General features: G+C 33.1%; 1 protein-coding gene across 1 annotated transcript in view; it reads right to left on the bottom strand.

Annotated features, from left to right (window-relative positions):
• Positions 1-16,409, bottom strand: part of LOC149786538 (uncharacterized) — a 192,469-nt gene that overhangs the window by 73,834 nt on the left and 102,226 nt on the right. The window contains exons 13-15 of the mRNA XM_089975945.1: positions 15,785-15,948; positions 13,393-13,529; positions 1,451-2,023 (exon numbers count right to left, since the gene is read on the bottom strand). Coding sequence (XP_089832071.1) covers positions 1,451-2,023; positions 13,393-13,529; positions 15,785-15,948 — 874 coding nt within the window. The remainder of the gene's footprint in view (positions 1-1,450; positions 2,024-13,392; positions 13,530-15,784; positions 15,949-16,409) is intronic.

Consider the following 16,409-nt stretch of genomic DNA (forward strand, 5'->3'; position numbering starts at 1 on the left):
AATAGGACATTATTTATGAGCATTTAAACATCATAAGAAGCCTTTCAGTGAAATCCCCATGCGGACATTGCAATTTGTTCAGTAGTGACAAGATTTTAAAGATGGATACTGTGGCAGCCTTATTGTATGTTTGAACAGCGCATTTTCATTGAGCACCAACAAAATCACAAGAAACAATTAAGTATAAGCCCATGATGATATGATCATTCATTCAGGGAGGAGTAGGCATAACAAAATGTACAAAATGGCCACAATGGTAGCCATACTGGATGTTCAAATGAACGAAAGGGATATCATTAGAAGTATTCAAGTAAAAACCCCAATATGACTTTTCAATCAGGAGAAGCAATACAATTTTCAAGATGGCTGCTGTGGTGGCCATATTGGATTTCAGATTAGTACCATTTTCAATTGGGACTAACTAGAAATTCTAAGTACAATGTAGTCATCTAGTGAAAATCCCATGTTGATCTGATTATTTATTCAGGAGCAGCAATAACATTATTTTCAGAATGATTGTTGTGGTGGCCATAATGGATGCTTGTGCAATACCTGTTTCATTTAGAACCAACCAGACCATGGGATGAATCTGTGTGTTAAGATTTATGGCAATCCTCCAAGTAGTTCAGGATGAGTTGTGATAACAAACTTGTGCTAATGGATGAATGCATGACAGACCATCTCATAAGCTCTTTTAGTCTATGACTAACTGAGCTAAAAACACAGATATTGTCTGATTCAGATCTACAATACACAGTAAACCATATGAAGCTAATGTATCACAATATTCAATGTATAATTAGCAGTTAAGTCTGCATCAAAAGACTGATTTCATACAAGTTCCTTGTACCATACATATGCACATGTTAATTTCTGCATTATTGTAATTGAGTGACACAGCACGTAAAATATTGACTTTTCACACAGTACTTAATGCATGGTTTAATCTGGATTTGTGGCTTTCTATAGGTTCTTCTCCTCCTCCTCAAAAACTGACCATTCTTTACAAGAAACCATTTTATAAAAATCATTTTGAGATGTGCTTCTATCCATTCACTCAATGACAAGGCTGATCTGAATAAACAATGTTGATTACAGACAGAAAGAAAATGGGATATATATATATATATGTTTGTGTGTGTGTGTGTGTCAATGGTCAGAACTGATGTTCTTTCATTAAATGAAGTAATATGTTCAGGAAATAAAAATAGTTCTATACAGTTAGGGTTAAGATATAGATACAGAGGAATCTGAACTGATGTGAATTCCAATATGGTAGTGTGCCAATTTATTGGCATACATGTACACCACATATATATATATATATATATATATATATATATATATATATATATATATATATATATATATACCATACAAACCTTTGTTCTGCATTACAAAAGTTCTCTGATTTACTTAGACTGCAAGGAGAAATATTTTTAGAAATTACCTCGTTCTGAAACCAGTATTTCAGAAGGGATTGGGACTCGACACTGTGATCATCATGATAACGGCAAGTCAAGTAGGCAACGTTGTGTAGCTCTTTTTCAGAAAAGAGACTCTCCAAACTGTCACCAACAGACTTGGGGCACTGGCACTGTATGAAGAAATCAAACTTCAAGTTCTGGCTCAGGTTTCCAAGAATTTTGGAAAGACTGTCATTTATGAATTTTCTGACAGGAATGCAAACTTTTGGATCAAATGTCTGGTGCTTTGCTACCACTAGTGTGATCCTTGCAAAAATAACATAGCTCTTGAAATACAGAGTCAATCTGTAATGGCGGTCGATTTCAAATATGCCACAGCCACAGAAGATCTGATATGTTCCCCTCCTCTTCAGTACTGGCCATTTTGCAACACAGACAGCAAGGAGCCTGTGGAAAATTGGTGATGGTAAAAATTTCCCCATAAAGACAAAGCAAAGGACTGATGAGGTCTCCATCTCAGCTTTAACTTCCGGGGAAATTACCTCTGGTGGTGTTGTTTGGCGAAGCATACAAGGGGCAAGAAAGAAATCTTCTACCTGAAAATACAAATTCATTTTTAAAAAATATTAATGATATGGAGTGATTGTAGACATTATTTCCATATTATTAGTTGTTTTCTAATTTATGACAGTTCATTTGGTTGGGTATTTTATATACTAGTATATGCTGAACCTGTACATGGAAACTATCTTATAAAAAAATGTGATAGTTTATGGTTTAATAATTGTATCTAATCATCCAAAAAATGAGCAAAATAGGTCAATACCACAGACAAGCTTCTATTAACTGTATTTCGTTTGATGTCTTCAGTATCTTGAATATCAATTTGTAGTCCATGAAGTAATATTAATATATCAGAATTCTAGAAATGTAGTCAAAACAAAATTGAATTATTTTTTACTTTTTATCTGTATCTTAATATCATTCTTTATTTCTCTTGGTTATTTTTTGGATGACAAACAGTTCATTACATTTATTAGACCAATCAATTGGCTGTTGACTCATGAGTTTGCTTATTTCATCATCCTTCAGATTTGCTTAGTTACTTCAAAGCTTCATATCACACACCACTCCGGTGGCCTAGTGGTTTGAACATCTGCCTCAGATGCGGGAGGTCGTGGGTTCAATCCCCGACCGAGTCATACCAGAGACTTACAAAAATGGTACTAACAGCTGCCTCGCTTGGCGCTCAGCATTAAGAGGTTATTGTTAGGACTGGTTGGCCTGGTGTCAGGATAATGTGACTGGGTGGGACATCATGCTACATGTCTGCGGCATGATGCCTCAGTGCTAGACATCACTATAAACTGGCACATTGCAGACATCATAGCGATATGACTGAAAAATTGTTAAAGCTACTTTAATAAAAAAAATCAAAATCACATCACATCACTTATCACACATGCTTCTATATAATTTTGCAAAATGAATGACGATCTAAACTTCAAAATGTAACCCATATATTTATTTATACATGCATCCAATAACATGCTAAAGATTTTATCTGGCATATCTGAACATCTACTGGTTTTGATTCGGTTCTCTTCAATTTACCAGCAACAAACAATTAGGTGACTGTAAAGATGCTTTAAAAAATAATGACTATTTATTCAACATCATGTAAATTTATATTGGAACATCAGTTCTAAACTTTCTGTAGTTTAAAATTCAGTAAAATAAATTAGTAACATATAAAAGATTAATACCAAATACATGTAAATTGGAAACAGAGTTAAAGAATAACTTATCACAAAACTTCTATGGAAAGCAGCCAACAGTATAGAGATAATAGTATTGACTATTTTATAAACTGAAAAAAAGATAACATAGGACTCACAAAAGATTACAGAACCCAAACTATATTAACAGTAGGATAGCTATTTTAAAAATCACACTGATTATGCTTCATGTAACTTAACCAACAATTAAGCAGAAAAAAAGGTGCCATCATCGGTCCAACATCACATTCATGAAGGCTTATATAACTTGTTTAATGATGCCATCTACAAGGAAGAGACAATAACAAAATGGAAATGCTGAAGCTTTCAAAACTTTCCACTTTATCAATAAGTATATTTTGTTTTACACCTTAAAGTCTCCATGTTTGCTTTTCTAAATTATTATCTATCTAATATACAGGCACTCCAAAAATAGCAAGTATTGTGACTGTAAACGAATGAAAAATAATCCACTGGTTTACAAAATGTCCATTACAAATTCATTTTTGTATTAATTTTAGTGTTGTCTTTAACTTGTTTGCTTTCCTCTAAGTTTATAACACTGCTGGGATGTTTTGCCTACACTAAATGTTTAAATTAATGTTCAAATGTTATCAATCTGGAATCCAAAGAAGAGGTAGCACCAACCTAACTGATACACTACTCACCAGCAAAGCATATAATTCCATTTAATGTCACATATCTGTAATCTTTGAAATCTGTAATTCATTCAAATCATCAATGAGTTGAAATATACAGTACCCATCATAGATGTTACTGCTAGAATGACTACATCTGACAAGGTCTTGCATATTTTGCTTGGTCTCACCTTACAATGCTCTCAAGCAGTTTTTCAGGTTTGCTTTTAATACATTTTTTCAGCTCCTTGTAAGTTAAGTTGTTCCACTTGTCATCTCTCATATCCAATTTACTATGCATATTTGTAATCATAGCTTGTGTTTGCCTTATACTTGTACTTTGTTTTGTCTTCTCTGAAACCATAATGTTTGTTAACTTCTTTTATTCATTTAAATAGTGAAAAACATGGCATAAGTTGGTAGAGAATTTAATTATTTTGATAGTCCTGCTTATGATGCATAGTACACTGAACATGAATTCAGCAGAAAATTAAACTGATGAAGATTCTATCATATATAATTTACTCCTAAACATATGCCAGACTCACTGTGTAAATTAAATCAGTAAATTGTCTCAGAACTGATAGCCATTAGGAACATAGTCTTGAAAATATATATGTACATTAGAATTAGGTAATATAAAATAACATAATTGAGCCGAATTTAAAAAAAAAGAGAAAAGAATGGTCATAAAAACTGGATACAGATAAACATCACAAGCAAGAAAAAGCCCATATATCTGACTGATCTAAAAGTTCCAGACTGACTGCTATCTTCAAGATGAATATAAAATGCAAGCAGATATGAAGCACAAGGTCAGTGGCCATTAAATAAAGTATCCATAAAATGGACACAAACACTGAACAAATGAAGCACAACTTAAAATTTAACTAAAATCTTAATTTTCTTCTTCCTTTATTTTTATTTTTATAATAATGATGATGACTAACACATAATGATGTGTACTTTTGTGATGGCATCACAAATACAGAAACTCTAAATTGTATGTGGTATTAATTACAGCAGATTTAGCCAATGATAGCTTCATTGATAGTACAGTATACACTCTTTCTGCCTTTGCTTGGAATCAAAAATCTGATGATAGTATACAATATACAGTAAATAAAGATTGTGTAAACAATATACAGTAAATATAGATTGTGTAAACAATATACAGTAAATATAGATTGTGTAAACAATATACAGTAAATACAGATTGTGCACCCTGAGGCTTTAGCTACAAGTAAACATGGAAGAGGCATGTAGTCTGTAGTATGTAATGCCTCTATTTTATTTACAACATAACAGATAAATAGGGAAATCGAAATGCACCATATTCATCAACGAGATATACAAGTGCTTTCAGCTTCCTAAATCTCTCTCCCAAATGGCATTTCCCATACTTGTCATCAGCCTTCAAAACAAAATCAACTACATCAATATAAAATTGAGCCATGGACAAATGATTAGAGAGAAATACCTACATGTATACATGTTCCACTGATGTTCCCAAAGAAGGGTCAGATGATGAAAATACTATTACTTAATCTACACATATTACAGCAGGATGCTCATCCACTTAAAACTGGGTTAACAGAGTACAGTCCATCGATGTATAGTAAAGATTATTTAATAACATTTCACAAGAGACTTGGATTTTGGAAACATCATCAATGAAATACATTACATCAAAATTCATCATTTACTTTTCATAATGTGTATGTATTCATGCATGTTGATAATCAGATGATGCTGTACATACATACAGTAAACAGTTCATACTGGCATGATTACTGTAAGAACTCCTGCAATTAGTCCTTTAGTTAAATTTATGGAAAGAAATTGTCAATAGCCCTATGCTTTTTATTAATCTGTGATATTTTCTTTCTCTGTTTTTCAATGACAAGCAGATGCTCCTAAATCATATAGGGTGTGTCCCACTAAACTTGTTGGTATATAGTATAATGTTCATTATGCTAACAAGAACCTCAGTGGCTAAAACTTGGTGCTGAAGCACTGTCACAGGTATGTCAGGTGTTGGTACTGAACCAGTCATAGGTGTTTCAGGTACAACTGTTGATACTGATTCATAGTCATAGGTTTGTCATGTACATTGTTCGCACTGAATCATTGTCATAAGTGTGTCAGATACAACTGTTAGTATTGAATCATTGTCAAAGGTGTGTCAAGTACAATGGCTGGTACTGAATCAGGTGTGTTAGATACAAATGTTGTTACTGGATCATTGCCATACATGTGTCAGATACAACTGTTGATACTGACTCATTGTTGTGGGTGTGTCAGATACATCTGTTGGTACTGAATCATTGTCATAGGTGTGTAAGGTACAACTGCTGGTAATGAATCATTGTCACAGGTGTGTAAGGTACAACTGATGGTAATGAATAGTTGTCATAGGTGTGTCAGGTACAACTGCTACTACTGAATAATTGTCATAGGTGTGTCAGGTACAATGGCTGGTACTGAATCATTGTCACTGGTGTGTAAGGTACAATGTCTGGTACTGAATAATTGTCATAGGTGTGTCAGGTACAACTGTTGGTACTGAATAATTGTCATTGGTGTGTCAGGTACAACTGCTGGTAATGAATAATTGTCATAGGTGTGTCAGGTACAACTGCTGGTAATGAATCATTGTCACAGGTGTGTAAGGTACAATGTCTGGTACTGAATAATTGTCATAGGTGTGTAAGGTACAATGTCTGGTACTGAATAATTGTCATAGGTGTGTCAGGTAGAATGGCTGGTACTGAATCATTGTCACAGGTGTGTAAGGTGCAACTGTTGGTACTGAATCATTGTCATAGGTTTGTCAGGTACAACTGCTGGTACTGAATAATTGTCATAGGTGTGTCAGGTACAATGGCTGGTACTGAATCATTGTCACTGGTGTGTAAGGTACAATGTCTGGTACTGAATAATTGTCATAGGTGTGTCAGGTACAACTGTTGGTACTGAATAATTGTCATAGGTGTGTCAGGTACAACTGCTGGTAATGAATAATTGTCATAGGTGTGTCAGGTACAACTGCTGGTACTGAGTCATTGTCACAGGTGTGTAAGGTACAATGTCTGGTACTGAATAATTGTCATAGGTGTGTAAGGTACAATGTCTGGTACTGAATAATTGTCATAGGTGTGTCAGGTAGAATGGCTGGTACTGAATCATTGTCACAGGTGTGTAAGGTGCAACTGTTGGTACTGAATCATTGTCATAGGTGTGTAAGGTACAACTGCTGGTACTGAATAACTGTCATAGGTGTGTCAGGTACAAGTGCTGGTACTGAATAATTGTCATAGGTGTGTCAGGTACAACTGCTGGTACTGAATAATTGTCATAGGTGTGTCAGGTACAACTGATGGTACTGAATAATTGTCATAAGTGTGTCAGGTACAACTGATGGCACTGAATAATTGTCATAGTTGTGTCAGGTACAATGTCTGGTACTGAATAAATGTGATAGGTGTGTAAGGTACAACTGCTGGTACTGAATCAGCATCATCCTTGTCATTTCCAGCAATGGAAACATCTGTTGCTTCCTGGCAATCACTAATTTCACAAACAATATCCTCAACTATTGGTATCACGAATGTGGCAGTGTCAATATCAGAATTAACATGATCAAAAAACTTAATATCCTTGTTACCAGACCCAAATAGGTATAATGCATCATGCACCATAGCAAGGGGAACATCAGCATCATCACTATCACTGGTAATGACATTGGTTTGCTCATAAAACCCTGCCTTAATAAAACAGTTTGCAACACAATCTATGGAAATGTCACTCCATGCATGATAAACTGACTTACTGACAATACATTTAGTTCAAAGTCAAATTTTCATGAATTTATTCTGTGTCTAAAGAGACATTTTTCGTTTCTTACTGGTGAATTATTTTCAACTATTTTCACAACAATTAGAATTCAAAATGAACGAGAGAAGGATTAATTCAAGTTGTACTTAATTAGCCAGATACAGATACAGGACTATACCATATTTATAGTATATGTTGGGAAACCATATTTGTTGGGACACCATAAATTTAATTAAAAGTTAATTTTTTTGTGCACTTTGTGTTCTGGGACACATCATTTTTTTTTCAAGTCATAAGTTGTAGGACACCTTTCAAATCATTCGAAAATTACATGTCATAAAATGCACTCAAATGCAAATTTTAAGAAAACTTTAAAAAAGAAAACACTGTGAGTGTTGTTTGTTTAAACTTTTCTTCCTAGATGAAAATTTGCTAAGAACAAGAGCTCAGGGAAGAATGAATCATTAGCACACATGAGAACAAGTCCAATCTTTTCTGTTTTAATTTATGCTTCAACAAAGATTTTTTAAATTAAATGTCAAGGTTTATTTGCCATTCGTGCTCATTACACAATTTATTTTGACAAAATGACTATTGATGAGCACAGTATAAACTATTCACTGTAATTATGTAAAAATATATTCAGAGAGAGAGAAAGAGTCTGTCTACAATCTTAATAGCCCACTCAACCTCCTCAGGCTCAAATTTGTCCTCTTCACTGTCATTGCCATCACATTCAGTATCTCTTATGATACTGTCCTCACATCCATTCAAGTTATTGTTAACACAACAAACTTTAAATGATTTTCAGATCTGATCTGGCTTATCTGGAAGCGTTTAGACTGCTTTCACAATCCAGTCCACAACTGTTTGTTTATTTGCTCTCTTAATACGAGACATGTTGTCTTTTTCCTTGGATAGGCCCTCTGCTGCTTTACAAATAAAATTTGTCCAGCTTTTCCTCATGTCAGACTTGACCGGTTTATTAACACTGTTCTTTAGTGGCTGTAGCTTGGAGGTGCATCCGCTCTGACTAATTGCAGGTACCGTGTTACCCCTTCTCCAAGCCCGTTTTACAACATCTGTAATATGTGCACGGAAAGAATCAATCACGAAAAGAGATCATTCCTTTCCTGTATACTTGATATATCTCTTTAATCCACTGTAGCATCACCTCCTCATCAGCCCAACCCTTATCCTGCACACGTACCATCCAAATTTTTGGTGCCTGAATATCATTTAGCTCCCTCACACCATGAAAAATTGTCATTGGCGGCAACACATCTCTTGCTGCGGAAACTTCAAGTACAAAGGTTAGATGCTTTTTATCCGCACCAGTCATGTGAATTCTCACACCTTTAACACCTATCCTTTAGACAGTACATCCAGGAAAGAGATTGAAGTACATAGGAGTTTCATCCATGTTAATTATCATCTTCTCTTCAAAATCATCTTCTCCTCTTGCCTTTATGAATTCGTGGAAAATTTGCATTTTCTCCTCCAAATCTCCTGGGAGATGATGGGCCATCATTGTCCATGAATAAAGCATGAGGTTGTGTCGCTATAAAAAAACCTGTTGCCCAGTTCTTACTGGCTTATGACTCAATTTCTGGACGTTACATGACAAATTCCTTGGCATAAGCGCATATAGTGTCCACACTAACAGGGATCTGCAGATCATGTTAGATGAGAACAAACTTTGCAATTTTTCCATCTAACTCATTGCCATATGATCCTGGTCTCCCACTCCTTGCTAAATGTCCCCATTCATTCAGCTGCGGAGACAAATCTATTTTTGACCAATATGCAATGGTTGATTAGGGGATTCTGAAATGTCTTGCTGTTACTCAAATTCCATGCAATTTTGAGAAATTTACATCTTCCTCTTTTTGTTTTAATGTAAAACGCTTGTAATGCCCTCACCTGACATCATTTTTGTAGGTATCATCTCTCTCCTGACTGGGGTCTCCAATTTCGTGTCTTTCTGCAGCTGGTTCATTTTCTTTTACATCATACTCCTAATCTCTAGCACGCTTTTTGGTCAACCTACGAGCCTCTTAAGTGAAGCTTTAGGCAACACATTTTCTTTCCATGCATGAGGCAAGGACTCTGCACTACTTGAGTATCACACTACAAACTTATCCATATTAGCCAATATCTATAATGTGTTTTTTTTTTATTCCCCTTAAGTTTATATATGTTATGTACATGATAACAATGACTGTGATGAATCACTTTTTGTGTAAATGTGTGAGAATTTATCATTTCAAAGTGTTCCATTGTTTCTATTTATTTTCAAAATCCCAGTGAAAACTGGTAGAAAGAAATCAAAGTTGGCTTCCCCATATCGGCCAACTTTGAAAACATATGTATCGTTTTTAATAAATATCCATGCTAAAAGGAATCCAAAGCCTGCTTTCGGGGTAGGTTTCCTTTGTAATAAATAAACCTTTGTATTTGATATCCTACCAGTAAATTCAAACAACGAGTTTATGGCTGTTACAAGGTGTGTTTATGCAACACCTGGGCTTTCATTTATATGTCATTTGTAGTCATAATTGACACAAACGGGTTTTGAGTTCTTTTGTGTAAATAGTATACACTCCCGTACAGAAATTTCTCATGGATTCCATATGGAATACTTATGGAATCCGTATGGAAGAGATATGGACTGAAAAACTTATGGAATCAGACAATTTATTCCATATCAATTCCACAAGTACTTCACAGCAAATGAAATAAAGTTGTATCTTTAATCCATTAGCACTTTTTTCCATATAGAAAGCAGGCTCATGTATTATAGCATCATGGAAAATACTCTATGAAGAATTAATATCCTAAACTGATTCAAACAGAAATATTGGTGGGAGTTAGAGTACATGTATATTTCAGTGTAGCTGATGTGGAAAGATGAATATAGACTCATATAAATTTGAAGAAACACATGTATGTCAGTTTTCTTTAATTTATTTCCACAGATGTTTAAAAACAAAGACATGATCAAAAAAGTAGAGAAAATGTAAACATGATGAGAAAATTAATATCTGGTAGTACAAGCATAGATGAATCTTTGGACTTAGAAAATTTGGTGCATGGTGGATTTGGGGCTTGATCTGATGTTTATTCTGAGAAGTAATTTTGTTGGCTTCCTATTAAAATATGCTGAACAAAAATCATACCCTAGTGAAAATGTGACTTAAATTTCAGCAAAATCAATGAACATTTCTTGACATTCACTCAAATGTCCTTTTTCACTAAAATTATGGTATTTTAGGAGATTTTACCAAAATTTCTGAAAATATCAGTGAAACTTTGTGATTGAAATTTCACTGACTCTGCCAACATGTCTGAAAATATCAGTGGGAATTTGTGATTGAAATTTCACTGAGAGTTTGTCAAAAATTCTAAAAATAGAGTAATATTTTGTGATTGTAATATCACTGACATTTTAATAAAAAAATATCAATAAGATATAATAAAAATTTATTTTTTGTTTCTTGTACAATCTGAATGATTTTCAGCAGCATTTATATTCCCTGTTTCTGATAGCTGTAATTGTATCTTTTATTTTGGGCACAATAATTTCTTTCCACATCTTTCTGTATTACATTTCTTTATCAAATTTTGTTAATGTTTTTGTTGTATTTTTTTAACTTAAACTGGATTTAACTGCCCTCAAGGAAGTTTTCTTGTTTTCTGTTTTAAATCAGAATTTCGCTTTTTTCCTGACCTGAATCTGATTTTCCTCGATATGGACCCTTTTTTAATATAATTTCCGAAACGTTTTTTCAAATAATGCTCTATCCGGTTCTATTCCGCAACAAGCTCTCTAATAAGTATTTGTTCCGTTTATTATTTAAAGGATGTTCGTTGTAAAGAGCTTTCTGATTGGTCAAAATTTTGTACTTACCCAATGAATCGTTGCATAACGGAAACAGATGGGAATGCTAAACATGGAGATTCGAGTGGGATACAAGTTTGAATAACCATTTGAAAAATGTGCGGCAAGCAATGAGAATAGCTTGAATGCAAAGTCGATGGGAACGTAAAATTGGTCAGTCTGTATGAAAACTGAATGCCAGGACCAGCATTTTGCTTTTTGTGCCATAAACAGCTCTACAGTAGCAGCTAACTTGCTAAATAGGACAAGGAATTGAACCAGGATGATTTCGAAGTTTTATAACTCAAAACTGATTAAATTCCAGGATGAATTTAAGGAGGACAACGTATAGATCAGTGGTGGGAATTGTTATGAAATACCCATGTCTATCAAAGATCGTCATATCTTTGCAGAATTTTCTTGGCCCACACATAGAATCATTGTTTAATATCGTGAGGCATTATTGTGCATATTATCAAAATATTCTAGGTGTGTTGGAATTCAGTGTAAAATAAGAGTACTTATATCATGATAAACATTTGTCACGGCTGCTTATGGAACAAGGACTAATTCAAGAGACCACAACAGCATCATAGTTTGTACATTAATCAAATATCAAGTTGCAGTACAAGTGACAAGGCAGGCTTCTAGCATTTCTTCTTTTCGTGTCTCAAACGGATGCTTTTCTGTAATTTTGCATTACTTTTACAGTTCAATTTTTCAATGCAGATTAATATTTTATATTTTATATATATTTATGTGTTCACAGATGCCTGTACATATATTCCAGGCTTGATACTCAGATTTTTAAAATCACTAAATTATTTAGTGTCAAGCCAGATTCTTTACATCATGTTGTATATATACTGTAAATATTGTACATAACAGATAGAAGGCCTCAAGGTAGATTAGTTCTGTAATTAATTAAGTTACCTTCTCTAAATAAAGTCATTATTATTATTATTATTATTAAGTCCCATATCTCTTGCCTTGGATGTCATACAATTACAACATCTGTAAAAAAAAATTCATGCAAACTTAATTTCACCTTGGTTAATAAAGTCCTGTTTAATTCATATTCATTATTAATCTGAAACCTTCTGAAATGTATGAAAAACTTCTGAAACTTCAGTAAATACTATATAATGATCAAAATTTTAGTGAAATCTCAAACAAGTTTTAGTCAAAAATTTGTGAAATCTCACCAAACTTTTCAGTGAAATGAAAAAAGACTTAAGTGATGCCATCATGGATTAGGCTTTGTGTGTGAGAAAGAAAATGAGGACAAGAATAACCTAAATCTGATTTGATAATGTCTGTCAAAATAAAATTTATGATCCATTTAAAATATTATGGTGAATATTCTTCATTGATTCCCAATAATGTCTAAGAATCATTAGGCATTTTAATAGAAATCTGAAGCAAATTTTCTCAAGAAGATCACACAAATCAAATACTACAATGAACTGAGTTTTGCAACAAAGGAACACCGTAACAAAACCTTCGGAATACTGGAAAGAATTTGGCCAGGGAAATTAGACTCAAATGTTCTAACAAAGTAAATCTTGCATCCAAGAATGTAATAAACGACCTTTATTGTGTGTATGATTGGCATATATATATATAGAGAGACAGACAGACAGACAGACAGAACAGACAGGCAGACATACATAAGTAAATTAACACAAGACATTCTCCTGCTGGTCAATGTCTTTCCCCATAACTTTACACAGAACAAAGCATTAGCAAGAAATGTTTATTTAGCAATATTTTACTTTGTTAAATATGAAGCTTCAATAAAGAACAAAACTTGCTGAGAAATTAATCTTAACCTTAACTGCATCCTTCATGAATAACATGGTTCTGGTGGTAATGGGTCTGGCAATGATGTTCAACTGCTCCATTAATAACAGAATTAGCTCCTTGTGGTTATGTAGGTCTGGGTCATGCTCCTTACTCCAAATGATATCTGCATAAAAAAATTGCCATTTTTGTCAAGAAACAGTTTATCCAATATTGTATTCATCTAACATGTTTAAGAAAATAACATATAACATCAAGATGCAAATATTTTTTGAGAAAAAATATTTTCAGTAAAATTTTCCAGAAAGGTTGGAAGCATTTGTCTCATTTTCTTTAAGAACAATATCATTCCTTTATAAATTCAGTTAAAATAGTTGTGTAATTCATATAATATACTTTTTATGATATTGTTGATCAAAAAATATTAAGGGAAAGTCAATTAAATATGTTAAAGAAATTTCACAATTATAAATGTTATAAATACAAACAACATAAATGAAGTTTTAGAGAAACCCATGCTTATGAAAATACTTTATATTGTATCTACCATGTGTCTAGCATTACAACTTTGCTTATTAAGTAAAATGCATTTACGATCTGAAAAACATCAGAGGACCTCCAAATGATTCAACGTATCACATGGTTGGTTTTCAGTTCACCGCCATGCTATATAGACACTACAGACATGAATGATGTTCAAAATAAATAATTTCATCAAACCAAAGATGTCTGCTTTGACTTGACTGTGTCTCATTTTCTGCCGACAAAGGTTTAAATTTGTGACAATTTCCTAACAGATTAAAAATTACAGAACAATGCTGCAATCATATGAACTATATCGCTTGAAAACAGATAAATCATGCAGTATCTAGGATGACTAACAAAAGCACTGGTTCCAATTAAAATCGCCATCCTGAGGAATGTCTATGTAATTAAATTATTCGCTGTTCTGCACTGCAATACTGTCATTACATGTTTCCAATGAGTAGTACATGTAGCCACTGTAAATATAAACCCATTCTGTTACATCACAAGCGGTCTCTAATAGCAGGCAGCATTTACTGTAATATGGTACTTTCATGCAAATTATTTGTGCAATTATAAAATATCTTCCATTCTGGTGTTGAGAATATATATATATATATATATATATATATATATATATATATATATATATATATATATGATATAAAACAAATCTCATACATACAACATGTAGTACATAAAATCCAACATCAACTTTACATTGTCATTTCTTTACACTATACGATACAGCTACTACACCCTATCAGTGGCTTACCATAAACTGTTGGCAATTGCATCTATTTAGTATGCAGCTATTTATGTTATAATAACAATAAAATATCAGAACGATCAAATCCATATAAGAATAAATTATATCTCCTCCCCCTTTACATCTTAACGGCAATGCTCTTACCTATGTCAACAGTTATACGTATTTGGGTCATATTTTGAAATCCAATCGGTTGGATAATGAAGATATGATGAGACATTACCGATTTTTGTGTACTCAAACAAACATGCTTCTACGTAAATTCAAGAATTGTTCACTGAATATCAAAATTAGATTATTCAAATCTTATTGCTGCACCATGTATTGTGCTCCTCTGTGGACAAACTTTAGTGAATGTATGAAAAGAAAACTAGTTATTGGTTATAATAATAGTCTTCGTTTTCTATTAGGTCTTCCTAGGTGGAACAGTGCCTCCAACATGTCTGTAAATTATAATGTATTCAGTTTCGATGAAATAATGAGAAAGTATGTATTCTCAATGATGACAAGAATATCTAATAGTAAGAACTGTATATTGAAATCTCTTTGGAACTACGATATTCATTTAAATTCTCATATTATTAGTAGATGGAACAAATTACTATTTAGCTGTGTCATTTAATTTCATTCTTAACAATGCATGTCGCAGTTAATAGTTGTAGATGTATCTGTATAATTGTAGGTATGATATATATGTTCTTTTATGTTTACAATGTTCTAATTTATATCTATATTTTATTTTAGAGGTATGGACTTTGTAGTCTGAAATAAAGAATTCTTATCTTATCTTATATTCAACCATTTGTAAGGATACCTATAGATCGCAAAAACCACTGCTGCACATTTCAAAAACATGGAACTACTACTATTACTAATACTACTACAAACAATAGTTCTTTCAAAATATGCAATAACCAGGAATATCCTTTCACTCTGAGATTTACAACAGCTGATCCTGAAGGAATATATTTATGATCTTAAACATACCTGCTCAGCACTAATTTATATTTTCATTATCTTCATAACTCAAAATATAAAATAATGAGCTTGTAATGAAAACAGAATCTTTAATTAGAACTACAACTATGATGAGAGAAACTGTTGTGTCATTTTAGAAATCAACAAACCCAATAGTTTTTGTGTCAGCTTTCCCTCTTCTTTAAACTGGAGCCACTCTCTTTCAGCTTGGGGATGCTTTCTCAGAATGAACATGTTAGCAGTGATGAGAGAGTTCATAGCCTTGATCAACCATTGTGGTTCAAGCACAATCCATTCCCTCAGTTTTTCTGTACTAGAATACATAATAGAATATACACCACATAAAATACTATTACCAAATTATATTCTGTATTTCTGAAGAAATTATGCTGCTTTCTCCAAAAAGATATAAATTAAAATTCACAGAGACAATTAAGTAGCAAAAGTTTTAAGTTTGCAGGCAGCAACACAGAATATCTTCAAAAATACCATGTTTTTATAATTCCCTTGTAATTTTAAAGTATATAATATGTGATTGCATTTGTCTGAATTAAAATGTAAAAGTGAAGCTTCCTTACTCAGTCTCATTGTTACGGTGTTATATTTGTCTTTATAGTTTGCACAAAATATTTTGTCTGTTTTCCTATCCAAAGCATCAAGAGCAAATTACTATCATCTTCTCAAACTAAAACTGCAATCATCATGTCTGTATTTATTATATGTTTAGAACTCGCTTTAATCAACATTTTCTATCTGATTTGTATTACTGTATAT

Source organism: Sinohyriopsis cumingii, chromosome 12, assembly GCF_028554795.1.
Source record: "Sinohyriopsis cumingii isolate HCF-2022 chromosome 12, ASM2855479v2, whole genome shotgun sequence".
NCBI lineage: Eukaryota > Metazoa > Mollusca > Bivalvia > Unionida > Unionidae > Sinohyriopsis > Sinohyriopsis cumingii.